The sequence below is a fragment of the Rattus norvegicus genome, chromosome 17 (genome assembly GCF_021556685.1).
Source record: "Rattus norvegicus strain SHRSP/BbbUtx chromosome 17, alternate assembly SHRSP_T2T, whole genome shotgun sequence".
Classification (NCBI taxonomy): Eukaryota; Metazoa; Chordata; class Mammalia; order Rodentia; family Muridae; genus Rattus; species Rattus norvegicus.
Genome location: NC_141550.1, coordinates 1,917,889 through 1,942,549, shown reverse-complemented (window position 1 = coordinate 1,942,549; position 24,661 = coordinate 1,917,889). Strand labels below are relative to the sequence as shown.

General features: G+C 45.8%; 1 protein-coding gene across 13 annotated transcripts in view; it reads left to right on the top strand.

Moving 5' to 3' along the window:
• The window catches only part of Aopep (aminopeptidase O), a 315,985-nt gene that overhangs the window by 199,162 nt on the left and 92,162 nt on the right, over positions 1-24,661 (top strand). For all 13 annotated transcript variants that reach the window (XR_015640651.1, XR_015640652.1, NM_001012346.2 and 10 more), the window contains 3 exons: positions 10,233-10,335; positions 10,869-10,976; positions 19,989-20,032. Coding sequence is in view for 11 of the 13 variants with exons in the window: in NM_001012346.2 (NP_001012346.2) it covers positions 10,233-10,335; positions 10,869-10,976; positions 19,989-20,032 (255 nt within the window). In the remaining 2 variants the exon portion in view is untranslated. The remainder of the gene's footprint in view (positions 1-10,232; positions 10,336-10,868; positions 10,977-19,988; positions 20,033-24,661) is intronic.

Genomic DNA, 24,661 nt, shown 5'->3' with positions numbered 1-24,661 from the left:
AATAAAACACTGTTAGTCCATGAAATATTTCCCAAAAAGCCATTCATATCACATCAATCTGCAGTGATTTATTCTTTATTGACTTATCTTGAGAATCTTGCACACCTGGCTGCTGATTGAAGCAGGCATATGACACACAGTGCATTCTTACAAATCCTCAGCCATTCAGAATACTTCTTATCCAACCAGAACTTTCTCATGAACTCCTAGGCCGACTTTGCTTCACAAAGTATATGCTCACTCCTTGTGCCCCATTTCAGACCATCTAGTCAGTATTTTGGTCAGTAATTTTGATCCAGAAATGGCTAACAGAAATTGTGCAAGTATTCTACCAGACTACCGCAAAGACATGGCAGAAGATAGCTGCCACATGCTAGAATCTAGTGTGACAGCCCCTTCGCCCCCTCAGTCTTTGGACTGAGTTGGGGAAAGAGATTAGAGGAGGGCTGGACTTGGGGTCACCAAGGTGTTGAAGCTTCCATAGGGTAATGAGGCACAGACTTGGGAGAAGAGGCATTCAGATTGAAAGGGAGAAGTAAAAGTCAGTGTTTTACATGACTGTCATCTTCTGCAGAGGAAATCTTAAGGGACTCCCCAAAAAAGTATTAGAGCAAATGACCAAATTCAGTACAGGAGGAGGCGGTAAGATGAAGGTATAAAACTTGGTTGTTTCTGTACATTAGTTATGAGCAGTTTGAGGATGAGGTAGGAAAAATTCATTTATAATAATGTCAAAGACGCATATTTAGGATTAAATTTGAAAAAAAAAAAGAAATTCAGCACATGTGAACCAGTAACTGCAATGTACTATGGAAGAAACGAAAGGCCAGAATATATGGAAATGCCTCATCTTATGATGCAGAACACGTATGCTTCCATGACCTGTGGACCCAGCATGTTCTTCTCAAAATCTCAACTCTCTGCTTGTAAACATAAACAAGCTTATCTTAAAATTCATGTGGAAATGCAAGGCACCCTTAGAACCAGAACAACCTTGAAACGGGACAGTGAAGTTGGAGAACTTAATGCCTCTTAGTTTCAAAACTGTCTACCAACTGCAGTAATCAGGACTGTGGTGCTGTAGAGAGAGCAGACACGTAGAGTAAGGGGTCCTTGGGTGATGGTTGATTGGCACTTGACAAGTGCACTTGACAAGCGTGCTCAGAGTATTGTTTGAAGGAAACACCAGTGTTTTCAGGAAGCAATGCCCTGGCAACGCCTGTCCACATGCCATTCATAGCAAACAAAAAAGGAAGCACAAGAGCTGCAAAATTAACAGGAAATATAGATGTGTAAATAAGATACCTGAAATAAAAGCAATTAAAAGGAGGAAAAAATAGTAAATTAAACTAAGAGTAAAAGCCTGTGTTTCAAAGGACTCCATCAGGAAAGCTAGAAGAACCTAGGGCTGAGCTGTAACTTAGTGGTAGAGAGCTTGCCTCATATGCAGAGGGCCCTGGCTCAGTTCCCAGCACTGCCAAGCAGAGGAGGAGGAGACAATATTGACACAGTGCATACTTGATAAGATGATGAAAACATACAACTCAGTAGTAGTAGTAATGATGATGATAAAAACAGCCTAACTGAAAAATGCAAGAATGGCAAGAACGCATCTCTCTCCAAAGAGGACATTCAACTGACAAATTACACAGAAGGTGCTCACTGTAATTATTAAGCCATCAGAGAAATGCAAGTCAGTGTTACAAGACAATATCATCCCACATCCACTAAGACTCCTACAGAAGAAAGAGAGGGTAGCAAGTATTTGTGAGGGTTTGAAGGATTGGAGCCAGCCATCATGAAGAGGACAGAACAGCTCCTAAGGAGCTCCTAAGGTGGTACAGCCCTCAGTTCTGCCCTGGCTATAAATTGAGGAGATGAAACGGTCTGCTTTATACACAAAAACATGTACACAGATGTTTCTGGCAGCTGTTATACTTTCCTTTCCTGATGGTAAAATACTCTTGACAAAAGCAACTCTATGTAGAATGTGTCTGTTCTAGCTCAGAACATGAGTACAGTCCGTCATGGCAGGAACTAGAAGCAGCTGCTTTCATTCTCTCCACAACCAGGAGTCAGAACCTGATGACTTCTGCTGCTTAGCTTCCTTCTGCATTTACAGGCCCGGCATCCCCACCCCTACAGTGGGCGGGTCTTCCCACCTCAGTTCCACACACTCTCCCACAGACACTCCCAGAGACTCCTCTCCCTGGGTATTCTGGAGTCTGAAGCATTTTTTTATAGTGAAGTGAGGTAGGTTGGTCTCAGTGCAGGCAAGACTATCTCAGGAAAGCACAGAGGGTGGGGTGCTACATAACCAGTGGGTACACAAGTCTCTGCGTCATTGGCCAACTGGAAGAATGGATTCATAGGCTCAAACTGTCGAATGCTCAAGGGAGGCTTTTGTTGCAGAAAACAAGCATGCAGAGCACCTATAGGGTCAAGGACATCCACATTGGTTGCACTGAGAATTCTCGTCTTGAAGTTAGTAGTGCTTTAGTTGGCTAAGATACGGGGAGCTGAGCTGCTCAGGCCCCATAAGGTGTCCATGTGTCTCTATTTCCTCATATCTGGGCTGGAGTTTTGGCATATCCCTTTAGGACCAATAAAACAGCCAATGACACATAGCTTCCAGGCAGCTGTGCGAAGAAAGATAAAAACACAAAAATGAAAATAGGAACCAACACTCCCTAAGCATGCTGGTCTCTGACCAAGACCTGTCCATTTTCAAAATTCCAGCCTTGCTGCCTGAAGACTCTCCTCTATGTTCATCAGTAACTCGCCAACACTGAAGCAACCCGAATGTCCTCCTGGAGACTTAGATACAGAATGTGGTAGGCCCATGAAATGGAGCATCAGTTTACAATAAGAATGAGGCGTGTCACCTGCTGTCCTCACATGAACCTTTAGTGCAGTGTACCTTAGGAAAGAAACCATAAAAGCCTACATGCTTGTGAGTTCACTTCTCTGAGTCGTCTAAGCAGATCTGCAAAGATACATAGACTAATGATCTCAAAGTGTGAGGAGGTACTGAAAAGGGTTGTCAGTGGTACGGAGTGTCTTTCTGGAGTGTTAAAGCTGGCCTAGAGTTAGGTGCTGGTGACAGTTGCACTCCCTTATGAATAAGTCGAAGTTACTGGATATGCCTTTTGTTTTAAGGTTGGTTTCCTTCCTTCCTCCCTTCCTTTCCTCCCTCCCTACCTACCTATTGTGTGGTGTGGTGCAGGTGCATGGGTAGAGGCCACTGTCCTCCTCTATCACTCTCCACATGTTCCTCTGTGGTAGAATCCTTCCCTATACCTTGAGCTCATGTTTCTGGTTTTCTCAGCCATGCCCCAGGAATCTTCCTGTCTCAGCTCCCCTCAGAGCTGGGGGTTACAGCTGTGTGGAGAGGCCAGGCTTGTGTGATTGCTGGGATCCGAGCTCCAGGCCTCACGATGCACAAGTGCTCTTCACTGCTGCCGCCTCTCTAGCTCCTGGTCTTGGTTTTGAGACAGGATTTCACTGTGTTGTCCAGGTGTCTTAGAACTCATTCTGTAGCCCAGGGTGACCTCAGATGTGCAGTAGTCCTCTTGCCTCAGTTTCTCTTGTGATGGTATTACAGGTATGAGCCACCATGCCCAACATCAATGACACATGCATAACAACCCTGAATACCAGTTGAGTTAGCCAGTGACTGTTTGAGGAAGAGATAGAAAATGAAATTAGGGCAAGAGGCTCTGGGCAACTTTGGGCCTGGATGAGACCCAGAAACCATTTCTAGTGTTGGGTGCTCAACATATCTACAGAGGTCATTGGTATGAGAGTTGTCACTCATGTATGAAAAAGCACAGTGTGTCTTCCTCATTCCCCTCTGAATGTAATCCTGGCTATTTTTGCATTGTTAATGCTCAAAGGCCCTTTTGAAAAGCTGTGTGTGTGTGTGTGTGTGTGTGTGTGTGTGTGTGTGTGTGTGTGTGTCTGTGTGTGTGTGTGTCTGTGTGTGTGTGTGTGTGTGTGTGTGTGTGTGTGTATGTGGTGTGTGTGTATGCACACTACAGTATGTTCCTCTACTAGCACTGAGCATTTTACAGTCTCTGGGTGTTTGAGTAGTTCCTGGTGTTTGCTCTTCCCGGCAGTACTGTGGCAAGGATCTTAACACTCGATGTTCATGGACAGCACAAGATGTAGATCATAGTAGGGCGCAGTTGCCTACAAGACTGAGAAATCTCGCTGAGCTCCCAGCCACTCATCCTGTGTGTCTAGCTAAAAACCAGGACTGCCCCACACTCCTGCCTATAATCCCTCACACACACAGAGATGCTACTCTGCTGCCCACCTACAGGCCATCTGCTCTTCCTTGAGTCAGACTGGGGCCTTCCTTCCCCTTCCCTCAAGCAGAGGGAAGTGTGTGCTGCTGGAGTTGAAGCCCTGTTTCTACCCATCTCTTTTCTCACAGAATGAAGCTGGGAGTTGCTTCATTTGCCTTTTGTCCATGCTGGGCAAACATGGTCTTCCATTTTTATATTTTCTGTCTCCACTGATTTTTTTTAATTTAAAACTTTTGTTATTGTTTACCGAGAGAGAGAGAGAGAGAGAGAGAGAGAGAGAGAGAGAGAGAGAGGAGAGAGAGAGAGAGGTCTGTCTAAGTAGGATCTCTCTCTCTCCCTTCTCTCTCCTCTCTCTCTCTCTCTCTCTCTCTCTCTCTCTCTCTCTCTCTCTCTCTCCTCTCTCTCCCTCTCTCTCTCTCCCTTGTTTTTGATCTGTTTGGGGCTTTGTTTCTTGGAGGAAATTTCAGATTTGTTGCCATTCTGAGCCATGTGGTATTTTGGGTTTGTGATGATGGCTGCTTGCTGCTTTTTAATTTATTAATTTGTTTGAGTCGGGGTCTCTCAATAGAGCCCTGACTGGCCTGGAACTCACTCCATGGACCAGGCTGTCCTCTCACCCACAGATCCACCTGCTTCAACCTCCCCAGTGCTGGGAGTAAAAATGCATGGCACCAGATAATTGCTCCTCTTTAAAGTTTCACTCTTTTGCTTTCTACTCAGCTTATCAAAATGTGTTTGCACCTTTGAGTTTGCACCATTCTGCCAGCTGTTCTTCCTTGCCTCGTTTAGCAGATGACCTCTCCTTCATGTGTTGATCATGATCCTCTGAACACACCTCCTGCTGCCCCAGATCATCTTAGCAATTGCCCTTGTCAGCAGCACTGGAGTGATACCCCACTGGCTGCTCTAAAGCAGGCAAATGGTCCTGCCAGGGAACTCCTCCCAGCAGACTCACAGTTGAATCTATCTGACAGGCTTACAGTCTCCTACAATAATAGTTAAAGTGTCCTCAGCTTTTGTCCTGCTCACTTTATTGATGCTGCAAGTGCTAAGCTGGCTGCAAGTCTTTGTTCCTTTTGCCCATTTTATGCACAAAGGTGTTGCAAAGACCAGATAGCCCGTCCTTGCGTCTGACCCACTGCATCTGCTGCCCTACTCAGCTCTCCGTCCGGCAGTTCTGCCCACAGTGCCCGGGCGTAGGGGTCAAGGGCAGGTGCAGCTTCCTACAGCTTTCAGCAGCACTGGGATTTCACTGCTTCTTTTCTGTGTGATGATGAAGTATCAGGGACAGCTTAAAGACAAAGGCCACAAAGACTTAAGGCTACATGTGTGTGCGGTGGTGTGTGTGTGTGTGTGTGTGTGTGTGTGTGTGTGTGCAAGCGCGTGTGTTGGGTTTTGTTTTTAAGACAAGAGTCTCTTCAGTGGCCTGAAGCTTGCCAGGTTGACTGAGGAACACAGGGATCCTCCCTTCTCTGTGTCCCCAGCTCTGAGATTGTAAGCAAGCATCACCATGCTTGGATTTTCCCCTTCAGTGAGAGTTCTGAGACTTGAACTCAAATCCTCATGCCTGTAAGCCAAGTACTTTGCCAACAAAACAGTCTTGCCAGCCCTACTTTTATTTTTTGGAAGAATTTTAAATTTCAGGAAGTATCTTGTGTCCCTACTCTGCAGCCTATTCCAGTAACAGTGTCTTACCTGCATGATGGCAGCCATGCCTTTCCAAGGATTGGCCTGTCTGAGGATTCTCTGGTACTCTCTTGGTGTGGATCAGAATATGTCCTCACGACAGGAGTAGCTTCGTATAGTGCTTACTAAAGGTCAGCAGGAACTCTGACTCAGCTCTCCTGGGTACTGCAGTCCAGTGAGGTGCCAAGGACACCGTTGCTGTCCCCTTGGCCGCTGTGTTCATGTATATGTACGGTGTGCACTGTGTTGGTATATTAACAAGTGTCTACTGTACTGCTATATATACTAGCACTTGTCTACATGCATACCTCTGAAGTGTCTTCTCTGACCTCTCTGCACCTTATGCAGAGGCAGGATCTCCTCATTCTGGCCAATCTACCCAGCGTGCTCCCCAGCTCCACTTTCCACCTGGCACTTGTGTTGGCACTAGGGTTCAGCCATGCTTGCACTGAGCAGTCAGCAGCCACCATCTTTTAATTTTGCTGATGAGGGAACTCTGCTTCATGCGACTGCCTGTGGCACAGGATGTGTTCACAGCCAAGTGTTTAGCCAGCATGCACTTTTCCTGTTAGTCTTCAAGGTGCCTATGGGCTTCAGATGGTACCTAGAAGCCAATTTCTACTTAGTTTCACTTGCTCATCGTTAGGGTGTAAATGAAGCTCTGCTCCAGAGCTTACAGTGGCAGTTGGCAACTGGCATCCACAAGCACAAGAGGCACAAGGTGGCAGATGATCTGTGTGAGCTGGGCAGGACAGACAGAACCAGACACTGACTCACTAAGCACCTCTCAGAGGCTATTCTCTTAATTTCACCCTTGATCATAGCTGAGATGGACCAGACCTCTCTTAAGGCTCCTCTTTCCAAACAGAATCCTTATGGGTAGATATAACCATCACTCAGGAAATATTCAGATGGCTTCTGTGAGTGTACAAAAGAGGCAGGGTAGAGTCAAGGAAGGTCATGTTCACCTCGGTTGCTGTATTTGGTGCCAGGTACAACAGAAACCAAGAGCATCTGAACCCAGAAGACCTTGGTAACTTGATCACCCACATTCCAAGCATGTCAGGCAAGGGATAGATAAACTGGAGTCAGCTAGCTGCAGCATGACTGACACTTTGCTTTTATGCAGTGGTTTTAGTTATATGAACTTTATCATAGACTTTGCAATGAAGAACAAAGCTTCTAAGAAGGAAAGCGATGGGTCTCTGGCTCTGTCCTGAGGATTTTGCAGAGCCAAGTAAGGGCCTGTTTCTCCAGGAAGCCCTGGAGTACATGCAATCTGTGCCCAGGATCTGACTGGCCACCAGCCAGCTTTGACTTATTCTCTACCTATCCCTACTCTTCAGCTCTTAGTGGGCATCCTCACAACCCTTTCTTCATCAGATTCTTGTAAGGGAGGGGGTGCTGAAGAGGTTGGAGGGTGTGTGATGCAGGCGCCCTGGTCTTTACCCCAGCCATGTCGCTGTTAGCGCTGCTCCAGCTTTCCACCTATCATATGTGAATCTGGGTATGGATAATAGACTGTAAAGGAAAGTTGACCTCAACATGTGGTGTATGTGTCTCTTACACCAGAAGCAGCCAGAAGGCAAGCAGGCAGTTTGGGCTAATATGGGGCTCAATCTATGCCAAAGAGAAGGTTTACTTTGATTTATTCCTTCTATTCTCTGGATACACTGACTTGCTGCCTTATGGTTGCAAGGTGGCTGCTGCTGCAGCTTCCTCTGTCATCTATAGGTTGAGGGTAAGTGGGTAGAAGTATAGTAGTAAGAGAAGCAAAAGCTTCTTCAAACCCTTCCCCCTGCCTGCCCCCCCTACCCTACCCCTAGTCCCCTCCTTCCTGCCATTGATCTCCTCTTGTGTTTGTGGCACAAACATTGCAAACACCTTTCTACACGGGTGTCCCCTAATCTGAGGGAACAGTGGGTGCTGTTTTATTTGCATATATTTTATTAACTTTTTAAAAAGTTTCCTTTTTAGGATTTCATTTATCTGATTGGGTTCTGTTGAGACAGAATCTCACTTTGTAGCTCTGCCTAGCCTCACATTGTCTCTTCCTGCTCTAGCCTCTAAGATACTGGGACTTCAGACATTCACCAGAATGCTCAGCTTTTCCTTAACGTTTTAAATTGAAAGAAAACACATGCAGTAAAATGCACACATCTTTGCTAGATTAGTCCAGGGAGTTGTGCTATTAATTCACTTAGAAACATCTCAGAAATCTTCTGTTTGGCCTCTTTCACCCTCTGTAAGGTGTCTGCTCTTCCTGTCTGTAGCTGGAGGTCAGTGTTGCTGGGTTCTGGGATTCCAGAAGCAGAAGCTGCTCTTGGTGGGTGTGAGAGCTTCCTCCGTGTGACTGTGAGGGTCAGGCCTTTTCTGTGCTGTGTCTGCATGGAGCTGGCACCGTGACACGTGACAGAGCTCATGTGTCTAAGGCTGGAGTGTCTTTCCCCGTGAACGCCTCCTCCTTCTGAGTCTCGCAGAGCTTGCCTGTGTCTTGCTTGCTTTAGCTCTATGTCCACTTTAACAGGACTCTCTGAGAACTTGAATCCCTACTAGGGATACTGTCAAAATAAAGGATCTTTTTAAATAATTGTTCATTTGGTGAGGAGGGAAGAATAAATTGTGAGAGGGGTGTTTTATGGAAGGTCATTTCTAGGCAAAGGGAAAAACAGCCATTAAAGGTGTCATTGGGAACTAGAGCTGGAAGCCAGCCAATGAACAAAGATTTGCATCACTGTCTCCCCCCTTTAGTAGTCTCAGTTCTGAGCACAGAAGCATAAGAACCTTGTAGTTAGTTCCTTATCACTGAGGCTGGGAAGCTAGCCCTTAAGAAGCTGTTCTTCCCTATGTAAGACTATGGGTGATGGGATTTCCCTGACAAAGCTATTGTGGCTTTCCATTCAAATAGTCATCTGGGCTTGAGAAGGGCTTGAGAGCAGAGGCCTGAGCTAATGTGTGTCAGTGGACTTGTGAAGACAAAAGGAATGGGTGACTCAAGAGTGTGTTCATGTAAGTTCAGGATGGAGTCAGTTCCCATGACTGCTCATTCTTACTGCCTTTGCTTCAGGCACCTGCTAGTTCAGAGCCTCCTGTCGGCTAGAACTATGTTCCAGGATATTCCACTAAAAGTTACTATTCTTTATGTAAAGCAATTAAAATATCTTAGTATATTGAAGAAGTAGTTATTATACTCATGGCCCTTGTTGAGGGGTTTGCACACAATTACTCCCACCTTACTAGTTAATAAACCAAAGGTTCAAGAGCCTCTGCAACCCTGTAGTGAGTAAAAGATAAGAAAGAGAAAGGTGAGGTGGGTGTGGTGACGCATCCCCTGAGCAGGCTTGGGGAGGGAGGCCAGCCAGAGCCTACGCAGTGAGAGCTATCGCAACAACCACAGAAGAACAGTGGATATAAACCATCCTGCTCAGACCCCACAGCCTGTGTGTGGCACTCTGCTGTCCTGCCTTTACAAATGGAGCCCCAGCTTTCTATGTTGACCCTCTTATCATTTCTCCCCCTGCCTGGCATTAACACGGTTCTTCCAAAGGATCTATGACATTTTAGGAAAGTTAAGGACATGGTGGAAAGCACCCTGCTGGATAATGAGGCAGTGGTTTAATCTACTGGTCACAACAAACCCACAGCAAAGCATAACAGCCTGCATGCAGACTCATTAATGAAATGAGTGTGTGACCACTAATGCCCTCCCTGTCCCCAAAACAAGAGCTCCTAGAACCTTTCCTGTGCTTGTTTTTGTGCTTCTCAGGTGGGTTTAGCATGCAAATGTATCCTAAAGGAGTCTTAATTATTAAGTGTAGTCTGTGAGACTGGACTCCTTACAATTAACACACACACACACACACACACACACACACACACTCATAATTTTCCCAAGTGAGCTACATCTGCCAGTGTGTCTCCCAGCCCAGTTTCCTCACCAAGAGGGTGTTTACAGTGATAAATAATTCATATTGGAGCTTAAGATTCCTGGAGGGCCTGGCAGGCTTTCATCTTGGATAAGGTACTGTAAAATATTGCCAATAGCCAACCTCGGGTTGCCAGACTGAGTATAAATCCTTCATGCTGAGTGTGTGAGTTTGTAATGTAAACTGTTTTCAATTATACCTGGAACTGTTGAGCTGAGGTGCAGCTGCACAAGTCTGAAACTAAGAGATGAAAGGTAGTGGTCCAGTGGGCTCTTAGACTGCTCTTAGACAGTGACGCTCTGTGTTTCAGACCCAACAAAGAGAAGACTGGTCACGTGAGTGCTTCAGGTGCCTCTGTTGTCAAGAATGGACTCAACCCAGAGAAGGGCTTCATGCAGGTTCATTACTTAAAGGTAAGTGTGTCTGATGACTGCAGCCATCAGTTGTAGGACAGCACTCCTGTGGCATACAGCAGAACACCGTGAGTAACACGCTGAGGCAAAGAAAAGGGTCTCCACCTCTGTAAGGGCTCTCAGTGGGCCTAGACCAAGTACCCACAGGTGAATAACACTAAAGCCCTCTAAACAAGGCTATTTTCAGAAGGACCTAGCCTGAGGAAGCCAGTTTCCTCCTCCAGATGAATAGAGACTAGAATAGAAGGAACCCCTGGACCTGGGGGGGGGGGACTGGACCTAGTGTGAAGGCTCTGGGCCTCTCCTCCCTTGCAGGGTCCAAGCAGAGGCAATTCTGATGCTAACAAAGTTGTTGTTGGCCCTGAAGTCCAACCTACACCACCAAGCCCAGCCTTCCTAGTCAGAATATAAAAGGCACCTGGGCCAGAGAAGGCAGCACATTCTGGATGCACCAGTGCCTCTCAGTAGACTCTGTAAGCAATTGTGATGACCCCTGATGCCATCTTGTTGTCTGTCTGTCTTTCTTCTCCCAGGGCTACTTCCTTCTTCGATTCCTAGCCAGAACACTTGGAGAGGAAACTTATTTTCCATTTTTAAGAAAATTTGTGCACCTGTTTCATGGGCAGTTGATTCTTTCCCAGGTAATTCATGGGATCCTGGCAAACTCACAGAATGACTAAGAGGGGCTGCAGCATGCTGGGATTAGATTATGTCAGCACTAGAAGGTAGAGAACCTACTGTTACGTTTACTGGGAGGAAGAGGGGGCTAGCAATGTGGCCTTGAAAGATCTGGGTTTGGGGAGTGTGAGCTCCTGGTAGTGTAGGAATCTGCTGTAACTTCAAGCTGTTCACCACCATACACAGTTGCATTCTGTGACTTTATACAACCAAACACTCCTGCTGGAGTCATCAGGGCAAACCTGCCTCCTTCCAAGGCTGAAACCTCCAAGTCACCTTGGCTAGCAAGAAAAAAAGAAAGCAAGAAAACTAGACTCAACTCTCAGTACCCACACAGCAATCTTGGGTCTCTCACACACCAGTAACACAGCACTGAGGGTGCACAGAGACAGGAAAATCACTGGGGCCTACTAGCACAAGTCCAGCAGAGGAAGATAAGACCCAGGTACCTCCAGGGAGCAACGATGGCAGTGTTAAAAAAGGACAGCAAACACAAGGGCTCCACACACAGAGACATGCTCACTTAGACACATGTGCATTTAACACACTCACACTCACACACACATACACAGACACACACACAGACAACACATACATACAGACAAACACAGACACACACACACACACAGACAGACACACACACAGACACACACACACACACCCCAAAACAAATAATGCCCCCAAATGGCAACAAAGCCCTTGACTCAAGTGGTTTTCCTGTTTCATTCTATTGAATATCATTCTTTCATTGTGTGCGTGTGTGTGTGTGTGTGTGTGTGTGTGTGTGTGAGAGAGAGAGAGAGAGAGAGAGAGAGAGAGAGAGAGAGAGAGAGAGAGAGAGAGATGTTTGGGTCAGAGAACAGCATGCTCTCTCAAGATTGAACTTGGGTCATCAGACTTAGCATCAAGTGCTGCTGCCTACTACTGAGCCAGTTCAGGGCCTGCTGCCTTTTGAAAATTTACTTTTTGCTCAAATTTTATGGTGAACTATATATAAAATAAAACTTACCACAGCAAAGTCCAACTTGGCGGGGTGTCTTAGTTAGGGTTTTACTGCTGTGAACAGACAACATGACCAAGGCAACACTTATAAAGGACAACATTCAGGGGGGCTGGCTTACAGGTTCAGAGGTTCAGTCCATTATCATCATAGCGGGAAGCATCGAGGCAGGGATGGTGTAGGAGGACCTGGGAGTTCTTTTGTTCCAAAGGCAAACAGGAGAAGACTGGCTTCCAGGGAGCTAGCAGGAGGGTCTTAAAGTCCAAGCCCAAAATGACACACTTCCTCCAAAAAGGCCACACCTACTTCAACAAGGCCATACCTCCTAATAGTGCCACTCCCTGGGCCAAGCATATGCACACCACCACATGGGGTTAAGCCCCACGCCCGGCAACAAGCATATATCTGTGGAACGTTCTACATGGGCTGGTGACATGGATGCTTGAGAACTGAACCCAGGTCCCTGTGCTCAGCTGCCTTTGCCTACCAGGATGGCTGTCCTGCATGGTAGGGCTGATTCTTTGATCAGAACTTCTGGAACCCCCACACTGTTCTTCAGAGTCACGTAACTACATCCTCACTGATTTCCCTGTGTCCATCTTTGTCAACTTTTGTTGCTTTCTGCTTTTCCTTGTTATTATTTTATTTTACTTTGTTGTTTTGAGATAGGTTTTACTATACAGCTCAGGTGAGCCTTGCCAGTCTCTAAGACTCTGCCTCCTAAGAGCTGGGATTACAAGTATGCACCACAACACCTGGCTTGTATGCGCTTCTAAGACTTCATTTACCCAAGTTTAGTGAAGGGGGAAACTACAGTGAGTCTATAATATCACGAGGCAGAACTTTTGCTAGAGGATTCTGTTAAGAAGCATTGCTACAAATAATGGCTCCCTGATTCCAAGTGTGATTTCTCCTCATGCTTGAACCTGGCGAAGGGGAGGTGCATGGGTATGGTTCCCTGAGTTTCAATCTAGCCAGGGTACGAAGCAAGTTCCAGGCTAACCAAGGACGGGATGAGACCTGTCTCAAAAGCCAAAAACAGAAGCAATGGTTCTTTGTTTTGTTTGTTTGTTTTTTTAAAGACAGAATAGGCAATTCTATGCTTCTGTTATGTCCCCAATTCTCTCATTTTTAGTTGTTACTGTTACATCATTAAAGTTTGCTTTGGCAGCATAAAGGATTTTAGTATTCACCACCACTTAATCACGCTTCTAGATTCAGTTCTTTGTTGGCTCAATTTCATTATCAAACTGATGTTCAAGTGGCAGCTTCCCAGGCTGTGTGGTTTCTGAGTTCTTACTGTTTAGAAATGCGTGCCTCTTGTCTGTGTCACAAATAGCTACGTTTACATTTTCCTGGGCCACGTATTCATTCCTTGGAACTTGCTAGACATTGCTCAGCTGCCTTCTAGCACTGATCGCCACTCTGAGACTTTGAAAGCTGCCTGCTTTTCCTGTTTATAGCACTTAGATCTCAGAAGAAATCTTTATCTTTTCTTTTAGTTTATTCATTTTTGTGTTGTGTGTACTGGTGTTTTGCATGCATATATGTCTGTGTAAGGATGTCAGGTCATCTGGAACTGGAGTTACAGATAGTTGTGAACAGCCATGTGGGTGCTGGGACTTAAACCTGCATCCTCTGAAAGAACAGTCAATACTTTTCACCACAGCCATCTCTCCAGTCCCAGAGATCTTTATTTTGAACTCAGAGATTTAACCACAAATGAGTGGGTATGCATGATTCTTTCACAGGATTGGTTATCAGGTGTGCGCGCACACGCATGCACACACACACACACACACACACACACACACACAGAGAGAGAGAGAGAGAGAGAGAGAGAGAGAGAGAGAGAGAGAGAGAGAGAGAGTTTGAGTGTGACCTGGTACAAATGTAGAATTCAGAGGACTGTTGTGTAGTCTCTTCTCTCTTTCCACCATGTGGGTTGTGGGTATTTGCCCAGGTCCTGAGGCTTGGCAGCAAGCTTCTTCACCTGCTGAGCCATATCACTGGCCCTCGTGTGCATGATTCTGCATTATTCCTTCTTCCTGGAAAACACTGTACTTTTTAGTCTTAGAGTCTATAGTCTTAAGTATGCTTTGTTTTGTGTTTTGAAAGAAGGATCTTGCTGCTAGCTCAGGCTAGCTTTGAATTTGTGATCCTCCTGCCTCAGCCTCCTCAGTTCTGAAAATACAGGCCTGCATGGCCATGCTTGGCCTTGACTGCACATTTGGCCACATTTTCCTTAAGATTCTGAGTGTCCAGGTTGCAGCCAACCCGTTACTTCTTCTTTGTCTGCGGTGCACATATTCTTAGACAATTGCTTTCCTCTCCCATCTTCATAGCCTGTTTTTCTCTCTAGCATCTCTTTATTATTAAATAGCCCTTTTTGTTTGTTTTTCTTTTTCTTTTGAGACAGTCTCAGATAGCCCAGGCTGGCCTCAAACTCCTCCACCTCGTAAGGGCTGGAATCTCAGGCATGCATCTCCACACCTGGTTATTGGTGCATGAAAAGCAAGTGCCCAGCCAACCCATTACATCCCCAGCACTTGACGCAATGTCCTAAGTGTTCATGCTCCTGAACTGTGTTGCTATGGTCCTTATGTTTCTGTCCCGGAATCAGAGTCCCTTCTCTCTTCTCTTGCTCCTTTTGCCATCTTTAGCTGAATTTTTGCTCTCATTTTTTATTTATTTTATTTTTTATTTTTACTTTTTTTTGTAGAGTGTTGTCCCCCTGCCCCTTGGGATATGTTTTTCTCAGGACTGCATTCTGTGTCTGTTAGCCGCCTCTGCTCCTCTCTTCACACGGCTTGTGCTCCTTTTCACTGTGCCGCAGTCTCAGCATGGAGAACCCCGCCCTGACCTTTTATTGGTTCTCAGGTGTGCTGGACCATCATTTCTGCTTCCGACTCACTTTAGGCTTGCTCCCCGACCCCTCTCTGGTCTGCAGGTGGGTATTATGGATGGGTGGGGTGGGTGCAGCTATCGTGCATAGTGTTCATTGGAAGAGCTTGACTCCCTACTCCTGGAATGAGGGAACTGCCCCTCATGACCGGTGTCCATGCAGGCTTTCAGTTGTTCCTCAGAGGAAGATGGCTTCAGTTGTCCTCAGTGTCTTAATTCTCACACCTGTCTATCTCTCCAGCAAATGCTCCAGGCCTTCATGGCTAGAGGAAGAAAAAAAAAAAGAAATAGTGAATTCCCATCTCCTTGCAAATATCTAGATACTTGAGAATTTGTGGGGTCTGAGCAGTTCACCAGTTTCTCAGCTTCTAGGCCTGAGATCCGGGGAGGTGCAGCGTGCCACCTAGGAACTGACAGGATCACCCGTCCCTTCCCTTATGCCAGGAGGCCATCCCTGCCCTTATTTGGAGGCTATTGGGCATGCTTTTTGCTTTTTTTTATATTAGTAAAATAATGTACACGAACTGTGAAGGTTGTTTTCATTTACCCTGCTACCTACTTACTCTCAGCTCAGCCTGTGTCCCTTCCCCTCCGAACTCCTGCTGCCCAAGGATTCAGTATTATTAGTCTGCCAGCCCTCTTGTCCCATTTCCAGGATCACAGTGACCTTCCCCTGTAGGCTCACGTCTTAGTCCCATTGGGACTTGTCCAATTATAATGTCTAACTTCCTCCTCAAAGCTCAGAAGGGAGCAGAGTAGCCTGTGAGGGAAGGCAGCTTCCCGGGGGCATATTTGTTTCTGCTTTAGCAGGCAGTAAGTTGGAGAGACTGCTCTCACAAGTCCACACAGTGCAGTGGCAGCCCACAAGGTCAGATGTGTGTCTCTAAAGGGAGTAAAAGGTACCAACTGGGCCAGCTCTGGTCACAGATGTTTGGAGACTTCAGATGAGAAACAAGTATCTCAAATGGGTGGACAACAGGACAAGGTAGAAAACACATTGCAGTTCCAGGGGCAGCTCCCATCTTGGAGATGCCCCTCGTGTTCTGTCTGTGTGATCTTAGGCACTGGCTGCAGCCTCTGGCTACCTGCTGAGCTGCCTCCAGTCTACCTCGGAGTCCTCCAGAATGGCAACCTACTTGGAGGCAGGACACTATTCTTAAAATGAGAAAGAGAAGGAAGAGGTTTTTCACAGGGACCTTCTCCACTACCCTATATCTACCCAGAATTCCAGATTCTTGTGCTTACAATCCTATCAAAAGGGGAGGGGCTGTGAAGCAAGTTGTAACTTGAAAATGTGAAAGGGTAGAATTAAGGTTAACTCTGAATTTCCTGCTTCTCAAGCAATTAAATTCTTCCCCCTTGCTATTAAGTTACTGTCATCTTCCTCCACATAATTGAGCATAAATTACTAGGAAAATAGGAGATAAGTTTGTAGGTACTCCACAGACATAATGGGGTGAAATTAGTAAGAAGTTATAATTAGAGTTATAATCATACAGTTATAGTTCTTGGATTTTTAAGACTTAAGTCTGGTCAATAAGTAGTAATCCACTAATATAGTGGTTTACAAAGAGATCTGTTACATCATAATAAATATCTAATGCAACATTTCGCAAAATGTTTGAAATAATAGACGAACCTCTATGACTGACCTGTTTCCTTAGTCCTGGTGCTTTTTAAATTAGGGAAATAGTGACTTTTAGACCCTCAAGCCAAGGCTCAGTAGGTTCAAAGTGCTTGCTGGGCAAGCATGAAAGCCCAGGTTTGTCCCCAGAACCCTTGTATAAAAGCAGACATAATGGCACGTCTTGTGATCCCAGCACTCAGGGGGAGGAGACAGATTCTGGGAGATTGCTGACCAGCCAGCCTAACCAAGTGAGAGATCCACTCTCAAACAGTGGCTGCTCCTGAGGAATGACACCCAGGGCTAACTCCTGGTCTCCACATGCACAAATGTACCACCCTCACCCCTACAAAATAACCTCAAGGGAAAATAATTCATCACATTCTAAACACTAGCACTGTTCCCTTGGCAGGTTTGTCTATATGTCCACTGTAGGTGTAAGTTTTTCTGCTGGGACGGGAGGTATCCTGGAACTCAGGGGCCCAGGAACCATACAGGCCTGCTTGAGGTGTCCCAGTGGAAGGGAATCCTAAGATATGGGAGCCCAGGAACCTTACAGCTCCGAAGTGGGCCAGTGTCCCAAGGGAGGCCAGGAAACACAGCTCAGAGAGGAAGTCTCCTCAGCAGAGGTCTTGCAGGTCCCAGGGGAGGGGATCCCCCACTGAGCTGAGGATCTCAGGAGCCTCATCTCTGCTCCTTCTCTTTCCTTCTCTTCATTGCTTCTCTTTTTCTTGGCTTCTTCCAACAAGAGAGTCACACCAGGCAGGAAATCTCATGAAAGAGATTTATTGGAGGGTCCAGAGTATGAAGTGACAAATCCAGGGGTGGCTGCTGTCTGCTCCCAGGAACAGACAACAGGGAACTGGACAAAGGGCGGGGCTTATATAGGATTTCTGAGGGAGCGGAGCTTTTCAGGATAGATTTCCAGATGAAGGATTGGTGGGATTTCAAGTCCTGAGCTTGGGAATCTCAGAGATTGGGGGATTTCCTGTTCAGGGGTTGGTGGCTGTTACTTTTTTTTAACCCCGACCCCCCCACCCCCACCCCACCCCTACCCCCGACACCTACACCCTCACCCCTGCATCGGGCCCATGGCTTAGGATGTGAAGTCTTCCTGATTGCAGCCGACTTTTGCTGAGGCTCCATTTCTGGAGGGTGGGGGTGGGGTGCAGTAGAGAATGTCCTGCTACTGCGGACAGCTACTGCTGGACAGCTCTCCCGGTGGTGTTTGACTAAGGCTGAGGCAGGAAAGGTGTTGCACAGTGGACAGCTCTTGAGGGGCAGCTCCTGCTGAGACAGGAAGAGATGCCCCGCTCTAGACAGCTCTTGGGAAGGAGATGTTGTGGTGTCACCATTTTGGCAAGAGCTACCATTTTGTACAGCTCCTGTGGGACATTTTACTATGGTGGCGGAGGCCGGAGAGGGAAGGAGGAGCTGTTGCTGTGGCCCAGCGACTTTTGTAGTGCACTGCTCAGGAACTACAGTGGGTACATTTGTGAGGCAGTAAACAATCTGGGGGGCTGCCACCTCCAACCACCATTTCTCTGCATCTGTTCCCAGGTTTTCATTTGAACTCTTGGTTTCTGAGTGTGGCAGTGTTTTGAGAAGTTGTGGAAGTCTGAGGACTCAGAGCCCTGCACAGCATAGCTATTCTAGCCCCAGCCCTGCCTCCTGCTCTGAACCTTGAGGACAGGCCACCATCGCTGTGGGAGCCTCTTCAGCTACTGTGTCATAGCAGGCCTTGTCAATCATGAGCCAACCAGCATACGCCTCTCCTCTACTTAGTTGTCTGTGTCAGGGATTCTCTTCATTCTTTTATTGAGCACCCTTCGCCTCTGGAAAGATGGCCTGCCCGTATGCCTCTGGCTTTGCTCACCACTGATGGCCAGACTCAGTGTGATGATAGAAAGGGAACATCTTGCCATGCACTCTGCTCTTCCTCTGCACTCACATCTGCTGTGTTGCAAAGGTCCAATGCTGTTCCTTACCCTGCTCTGATAGTGTGTGGTCACGTGGACTTTGACCCAAAAGACCACCTTTTAATTTTTTAAATGTATTTATTTTTGTGAATTGCATGCATGAACTATACTTTAAAAACAAACAAACAAATGGATTCACATAGCTGACTTGAAGCTCTAACTGATCTTCCTGCCTTAGCCTCCTGAGTACTAGGATTACAGGCATGTGCCACTGCGCCTGTCTTCAAAGTTTATTTCCCCTTCATTAAATCTTCAAGGACAGCCAGGTGTTGTGGCTCACGTCTACATGCAGTGCCAGCCATTAGGAGGCTGAGTCTGGAGAATCAGCATGGGTGGCATAGTGAGACATTATCTCAAAGACAAAAGTGCCTGTATAGGCTTAGAAAAACAAAAAAAATTGTATTTGATACTACATTAAAAGAATATCATGTAGCATTAACATAGCAAAACAGTCTATGCTTTAAAAAAAGCAAAAAAGTTAAAATAAGCAAACAACCCTCCAATAATGGATCCTATTTGTTGTTTAATGTCCTCAAATAGCAACAGTGTTGCACTTTGTGCTTGCCCTCCTGCTCCCTGTGTGTCATCCAACCCATCCGATGAGAAGCTGATCGTGGGATTTATACTTGGCAAATAAAAGGGAAAAAACAAAAAACTTAGTTAAGTCTTACCTTCAAATGAACAATTATTTTTAGTATATTTATCCTCCCAGTTTAACTGAATGTCCTGTATCTGACAACACTAGTTAAAACCCAGTCAGGATTTCAGAATTAAATGAACTGAAAAGGTAGCCACAAAAAAAGCATAAATTAAATACAAATGAGAATTCCTATTTGAACTTTTAGGTCTATGATATTGTGGTTATTCTTGACAGAGTTATTTTATCATAGAGAGCTTTACAAAAGCATTTGTACATAACATTATGTGGCATTTGGGATTTCTTAGTAGTTCAGAAGGCAGGAAAGAAGGGCAGGGCAAGGCCCTCGGTAACATGGTAACTTGGTAATATGAACAGGGTAGTTATTTATTCTACTTTGCTCTTTAATTGAGGTCTTCCACACTAGAAGAAAATGGCTTGCAGAGAGTTGTAAGTCATAACACGGCATTCCCGCACAAACCCCTTAGATATCCTGTGACTGCATGAACATAGTAGAAGAGAAGCGACTAGGAGTTCCAGACTAGGGCTGTCTTCGTCTCTCAGCCTGTTTTTGTCCTGTTGATCTTTTCCTCTTTCTGGAGCACTGCAGTGTGTTGCATGTTAGTTATGAGCCTCGTGGAGTTGAGGTTGCTCAGTATAGACTGAGGAAAGACTTCAACATGAGGGAGAGCATGGGAAAGTTAGGGGGCAGTTCTGTTGCGTTGTGATTGGACCCTAGGTACATTGAGCAGTTGGTGCCTGGGTGCTAGAACAGTTGGGCAGTTATTTACTGGTAGATAGCTTTAATAGTTTGCTTTCTTCTTATTTCAGGATTTTCTTCAAATGCTGTTGGAGAGCATTCCAGAAAACAAAAGGTAAATACCAGTAAAGGAATTAGGAGCCCGTTTCACTTCTAATGTGGAAGGTAGCCCTACCTTTGTTTGACCCATTATTACAACATTGACAGTTGAGATTTCTTCTCTGTACGAAGGAACCTTGGCAACTCTTAGCATCACAGCTAAACCAGAAAATAGGTTGGGGTCGTGGTCGCATGCCCAGCCCAAGGCCCTTAAATGTGGAATAGGAAGCCAGCTAAGGGCACTCTGAGGCTTCAGCTGCCACAGCTCAGAATGAAGGAGAGGACTGGGCAGGGGTCAGTAATAGAGTGCTTGCTTATCATGAGAGGATACACGGCAGCTACCCTACACTACTTACTTCTTTAAAAATAAATAGATAAATCAAAAACAGAGGAGAATGAGTTGGGGTGGCTCTAGTCAGTGTTTTACATAAGGACATACTGTTTCACTGAGGCAGAGACTTGCAGAAAGAGCCTGGGGTGGCTCTAGTCAGTGTTTTACATAAGGACATACTGTTTCACTGAGGCAGAGACTTGCAGAAAGAGCCTGGGGTGAAGGCTGCTTTGCTGTCTCCTGTCTGAGTCTCATGTTCATTGCTATGATAAAATGCCTGACAAAAAGCAACTCGGGAAAATGTTAGCTCACAGTTCCAGGTTATAGCCTATCACTGTGGCAAAGTCACGACAGCAGAGGCTTCAACAGCTGGTGACATCACACTCACAGGCAGAGAGAATGCTAAATGTGAGGCTTCTGAACAACCCAGGGTTCAAAATCAGATAATGCTGTCATATGTTTTCTTTCTTTCTTTTTTTTTTTTTTTTTTTTTTTTGGAGCTGGGGACCGAACCCAGGGCCTTGCGCTTCCTAGGTAAGCGCTCTACCACTGAGCTAAATCCCCAGCCCCTGTCATATGTTTTCAAACAAGGTTGTCCCCCATCAATCAAGGCAGTCAGGACAGTCAAGACAGTCTCCTACAGCCATACCCACAGGCCGACCTAATGTAGACACTCACTCATTGAGACTGTCTTCCTAAGTGATTCTACACTGTGTCGAATTGGTTAATTAAGACCAACCACCATACCTTTTCGTTTCAGAAATTGGAGTAAGTCTTTAAACTCATGCGGACAGTATTTTAGCAGGTGTTAAAGAGCTGGTATCTATGTTTAAACTAGGTGCTCAGTTACTGGTTAGTGTGCCCATTAGAGCATAGCCACCTCCTGTGCACAGCACTGCACACAGATCTATGTGCACGCATCATCCTCACCCTGACTTTAATGTTCTGTAATCACCACCAGGGAGATTATTAGAGAACAACAAAGATTGTGATGGCATCAACCCTGGGAACAACACTCTCAGGGTCTCGTGGATGGCAGGCTAGCCTCAAACTTACTACATAACTGAGGCTGACCTTGAACTTCTGAACCCCCTGCCTCTGCCCTCTGCCCTCTATGATGCCAAGGATCAAACTCTTATGCATTTTGGAACAGCAGCATGGGTAAACAACATTCTTTTTTGTATGTGATTTTTCTTCCATGTTTGACCAAAAAGACACCTGAAGAAACAAGACATATGTCACCAGTCTGTACCTTGGGGTCACATAGGCAGTATGGCTCCAGAGTTGAGAAAGCTGAGGTTGGAGAGGTTAAGTAACTTTTCCGTTAGTGTGTGAACCCACAGGGACTGGCTCTAGCCCGTGACTGCCTCATCTCCATGTTCCCTGCAAGCTTCATGAAAAGAGTGGACGTGCTCATTGTTGGATGTGGTCATTTGCTGGGACCTGATGTCACATGGTCTTTAGAGAACGCCAGAAGCCACTGTTACACATGTAGATTCCTCCACGTTTCTTCTTCTAATGCCCTATCTCAACTCCTAAACAAACACCCAAAAGCATAATTTCTAGTAACAAAACTGACAGTCAGACATCAAAGGGGGACTTGTTGAACACTTTAAGTGTTTCTTTGTCGAATGACTGACATTGCTTTTCATTCTTCGACCCTCGGACTTAGCATGTAAACATTTCCAAGTGGGGACATGAATTCTTTGACATGAATATTGTTTTAGATTCATGCAAGGCCAGTCACTTATATGTTGATGGGCTTGTCTGACAGGCAGTCTAAATTAAATGTCTCAAGGGTGACACATTAGCAACCAGGCTATGTCCAGAGGATGGCGTGCTGTGAGGACTTGGAGGCTTTGTCCACATACTGGATTTCCCCGGGGTGACTTTGTTGAAGTCTCCCTATCTCCCACTTTCTTTCAGCAGGTAGAAGTCTTGCTTGTCAGTTCTGGTTCTGTTGTGGTCTTTCTTTACAGTACAGAGGCTCACACTTGTCAACCAAGCACTCTGCCACTGGACTAAATCCTAGTTATTCTGTGTGTATATGTGTGCATAGAGCAAGGTGTATATGTGGTCAGAAAGCAGCTTTGTGCAAGGAAGTCTCTCCTTCACCTTTAGTCTAAGTTCTGAGGATTGAACACATGCTATCTATCAGGACTGCATAACAAGCACCTTTACCCATTAAGCCACCTTACAGAACAAACACTAAGAAAACAGGGACATACAAACATGAAGCCAATCCATACATCATTCAGAGTCATAGATTTCTTGATCCCTACCATACTATCTTCATTCACGAGCATGAAATGCAGCTTCAGTAACTGGGCAAGACAATAGGCTTTCGGGAGGCTGTGCTAAGGAACTGCGTTGTGTGGATAACCTTAAATGTTTCCTGGTTTTTGTTTATTTGCTTTGTTTTTATTTCATTTGGTTTGGGTTTTGTTTTTTTGTTTTTTGTTTTTTGTTTTTTGTTTTGTTTTTGTTTTTGTTTTTGTTTTTATAGACAGATTGTGGAGTTGTCTTTGCTATGATGAAGCACCATGACCAAAGAAATTTGGGAAAGGGTTTATTTGGCTTATACCTCCACATCACTGTTCATCACTGAAGGAAGTCAGGACAGGAGCTCAGGCAGGGCAGGAACCCAGAGTTAGGAGCTGATGCAGAGGCCATGGAGGGATGCTGTTTACTGGTTTGTTCCTCATAGCTTGCTCTGCCCACTTTCTCATAGAACCCAGGACCACAAGCCCAGGGGTGACACCATCTTCAATACACTGGGTCCTCTCCCATCAATCACTAACAAAGAAAATGCCTTACAGGCTTGCCTGCAGTCCGATCTTATGGAAGCAGTTTCTCATCAATTGAAGTTTCCTCCTCTCACATGGCTCTAGCTTGTGTCGAGTTGACGTAACACTAGCTTGCACAGGTGGTGATTCTTCTGCAAAACTGGTATCAGATGTGGCTACTTATCATTCAGAAGTAGACCTCAGATGTATACACACCCCCTTCCTCCCTCAGTACTGGATGTTAAGCTCGCAGCTTCACACATGCTAGGCATGTGCCTGACCACCATGCTGCAGTGGCAGTAATTTCCTTTTCTTTTATTCCTGCCCCAGGACGATAGCTCAGGTTCTCTGATAGAGCTCAGGGGCCCTTATTTAGAACCTTGAGCATAGAAAATGGAGAAGAAGGGAGGAGGGAAGAGGAAGAGGAGGGAGAAAAGGAAGAAATTTATAGATGTGGCGAACTGCCTCTTCTGTTGGTAATAAATTTGCATTCCAAGTGATGACTGCACTCCTTCAGGACAAAGTTCTTAGGGCAGAAACACAGCAGTCGTCACCGAGGCAGCACAGTACACTTTAGTTTGAGAGGTCTGTGCCTTTTAATCTCCATGATGCGGTATGGAGTTCATTTGGATGCCCTGCGCCCTCTGGCTCCATGGGCCTGGATTTTATTGTTGTGGATATTTCCTGAGGCAACACACTGGGCCCACAAAGAAACTGTTGTTGTAGTTGTGGAGATTAGAGCAGCATCCCTGGCCTGTGTGGCTGCCAACCACCCACTGCATCCCTTTGACAGGGCGGGGCGCCTTTCCCAGTGGAATCCTGCCTTGCTTATTAGCAGGCTTAAGTCTCATTAAGAATTCTCCTTAAATGTTAAAGTGGTCTCTTGCCTACAAAAGAAACCTACTTCACCAAGTATATTGGAGTGCATTTTTTAAACTTAAACATTTTCTTGCCTGCTACCTAATCTCAAAATCTAGTTGCCTTTTCAAGCAGATGGCTTGCTCTATTACCTATGCAGCATATTGTACTAATTTTATGTAGGCCTCCCAAGACTGCACATCTACCCCCTGGAGCCTCTAATCTTTGGCTCCAGTTGCAAACTGATCCTTTGGTACATCTGTTAGGCACTTGAACCATGCTGAGCAGACAAGGCTTGGCCAGTCACACTGAGTGGTTAATGTCAAGCTTCCTCTGCACCTTCGTCTGGCCTTGACTTCCTAGCATTCTTTGTGGAGCATCTCCTGTAACAGGCTTTAGTCTGGACTATGGGAGAAGGGGGAGAATAAATCCAATGATAGCCCTCAAAGAGATCCTAACCAGCTACCAAAATCATGGGTCATTATAACCACTCACATGGGACATCAGAATCGGTGTATTCCGGGCACTGTGAGGTCTGGGTCCTCAGGGATACAGACAGCAGACTCATCAGCCACGAGTTTGAAATGAGACCTAAAGACAGAGCCTAGATCTTAGGAAGTCTGGGAGTGAAGGGGAATGGTGGGGGGGGGGGCCTCCACTAGAGAACACT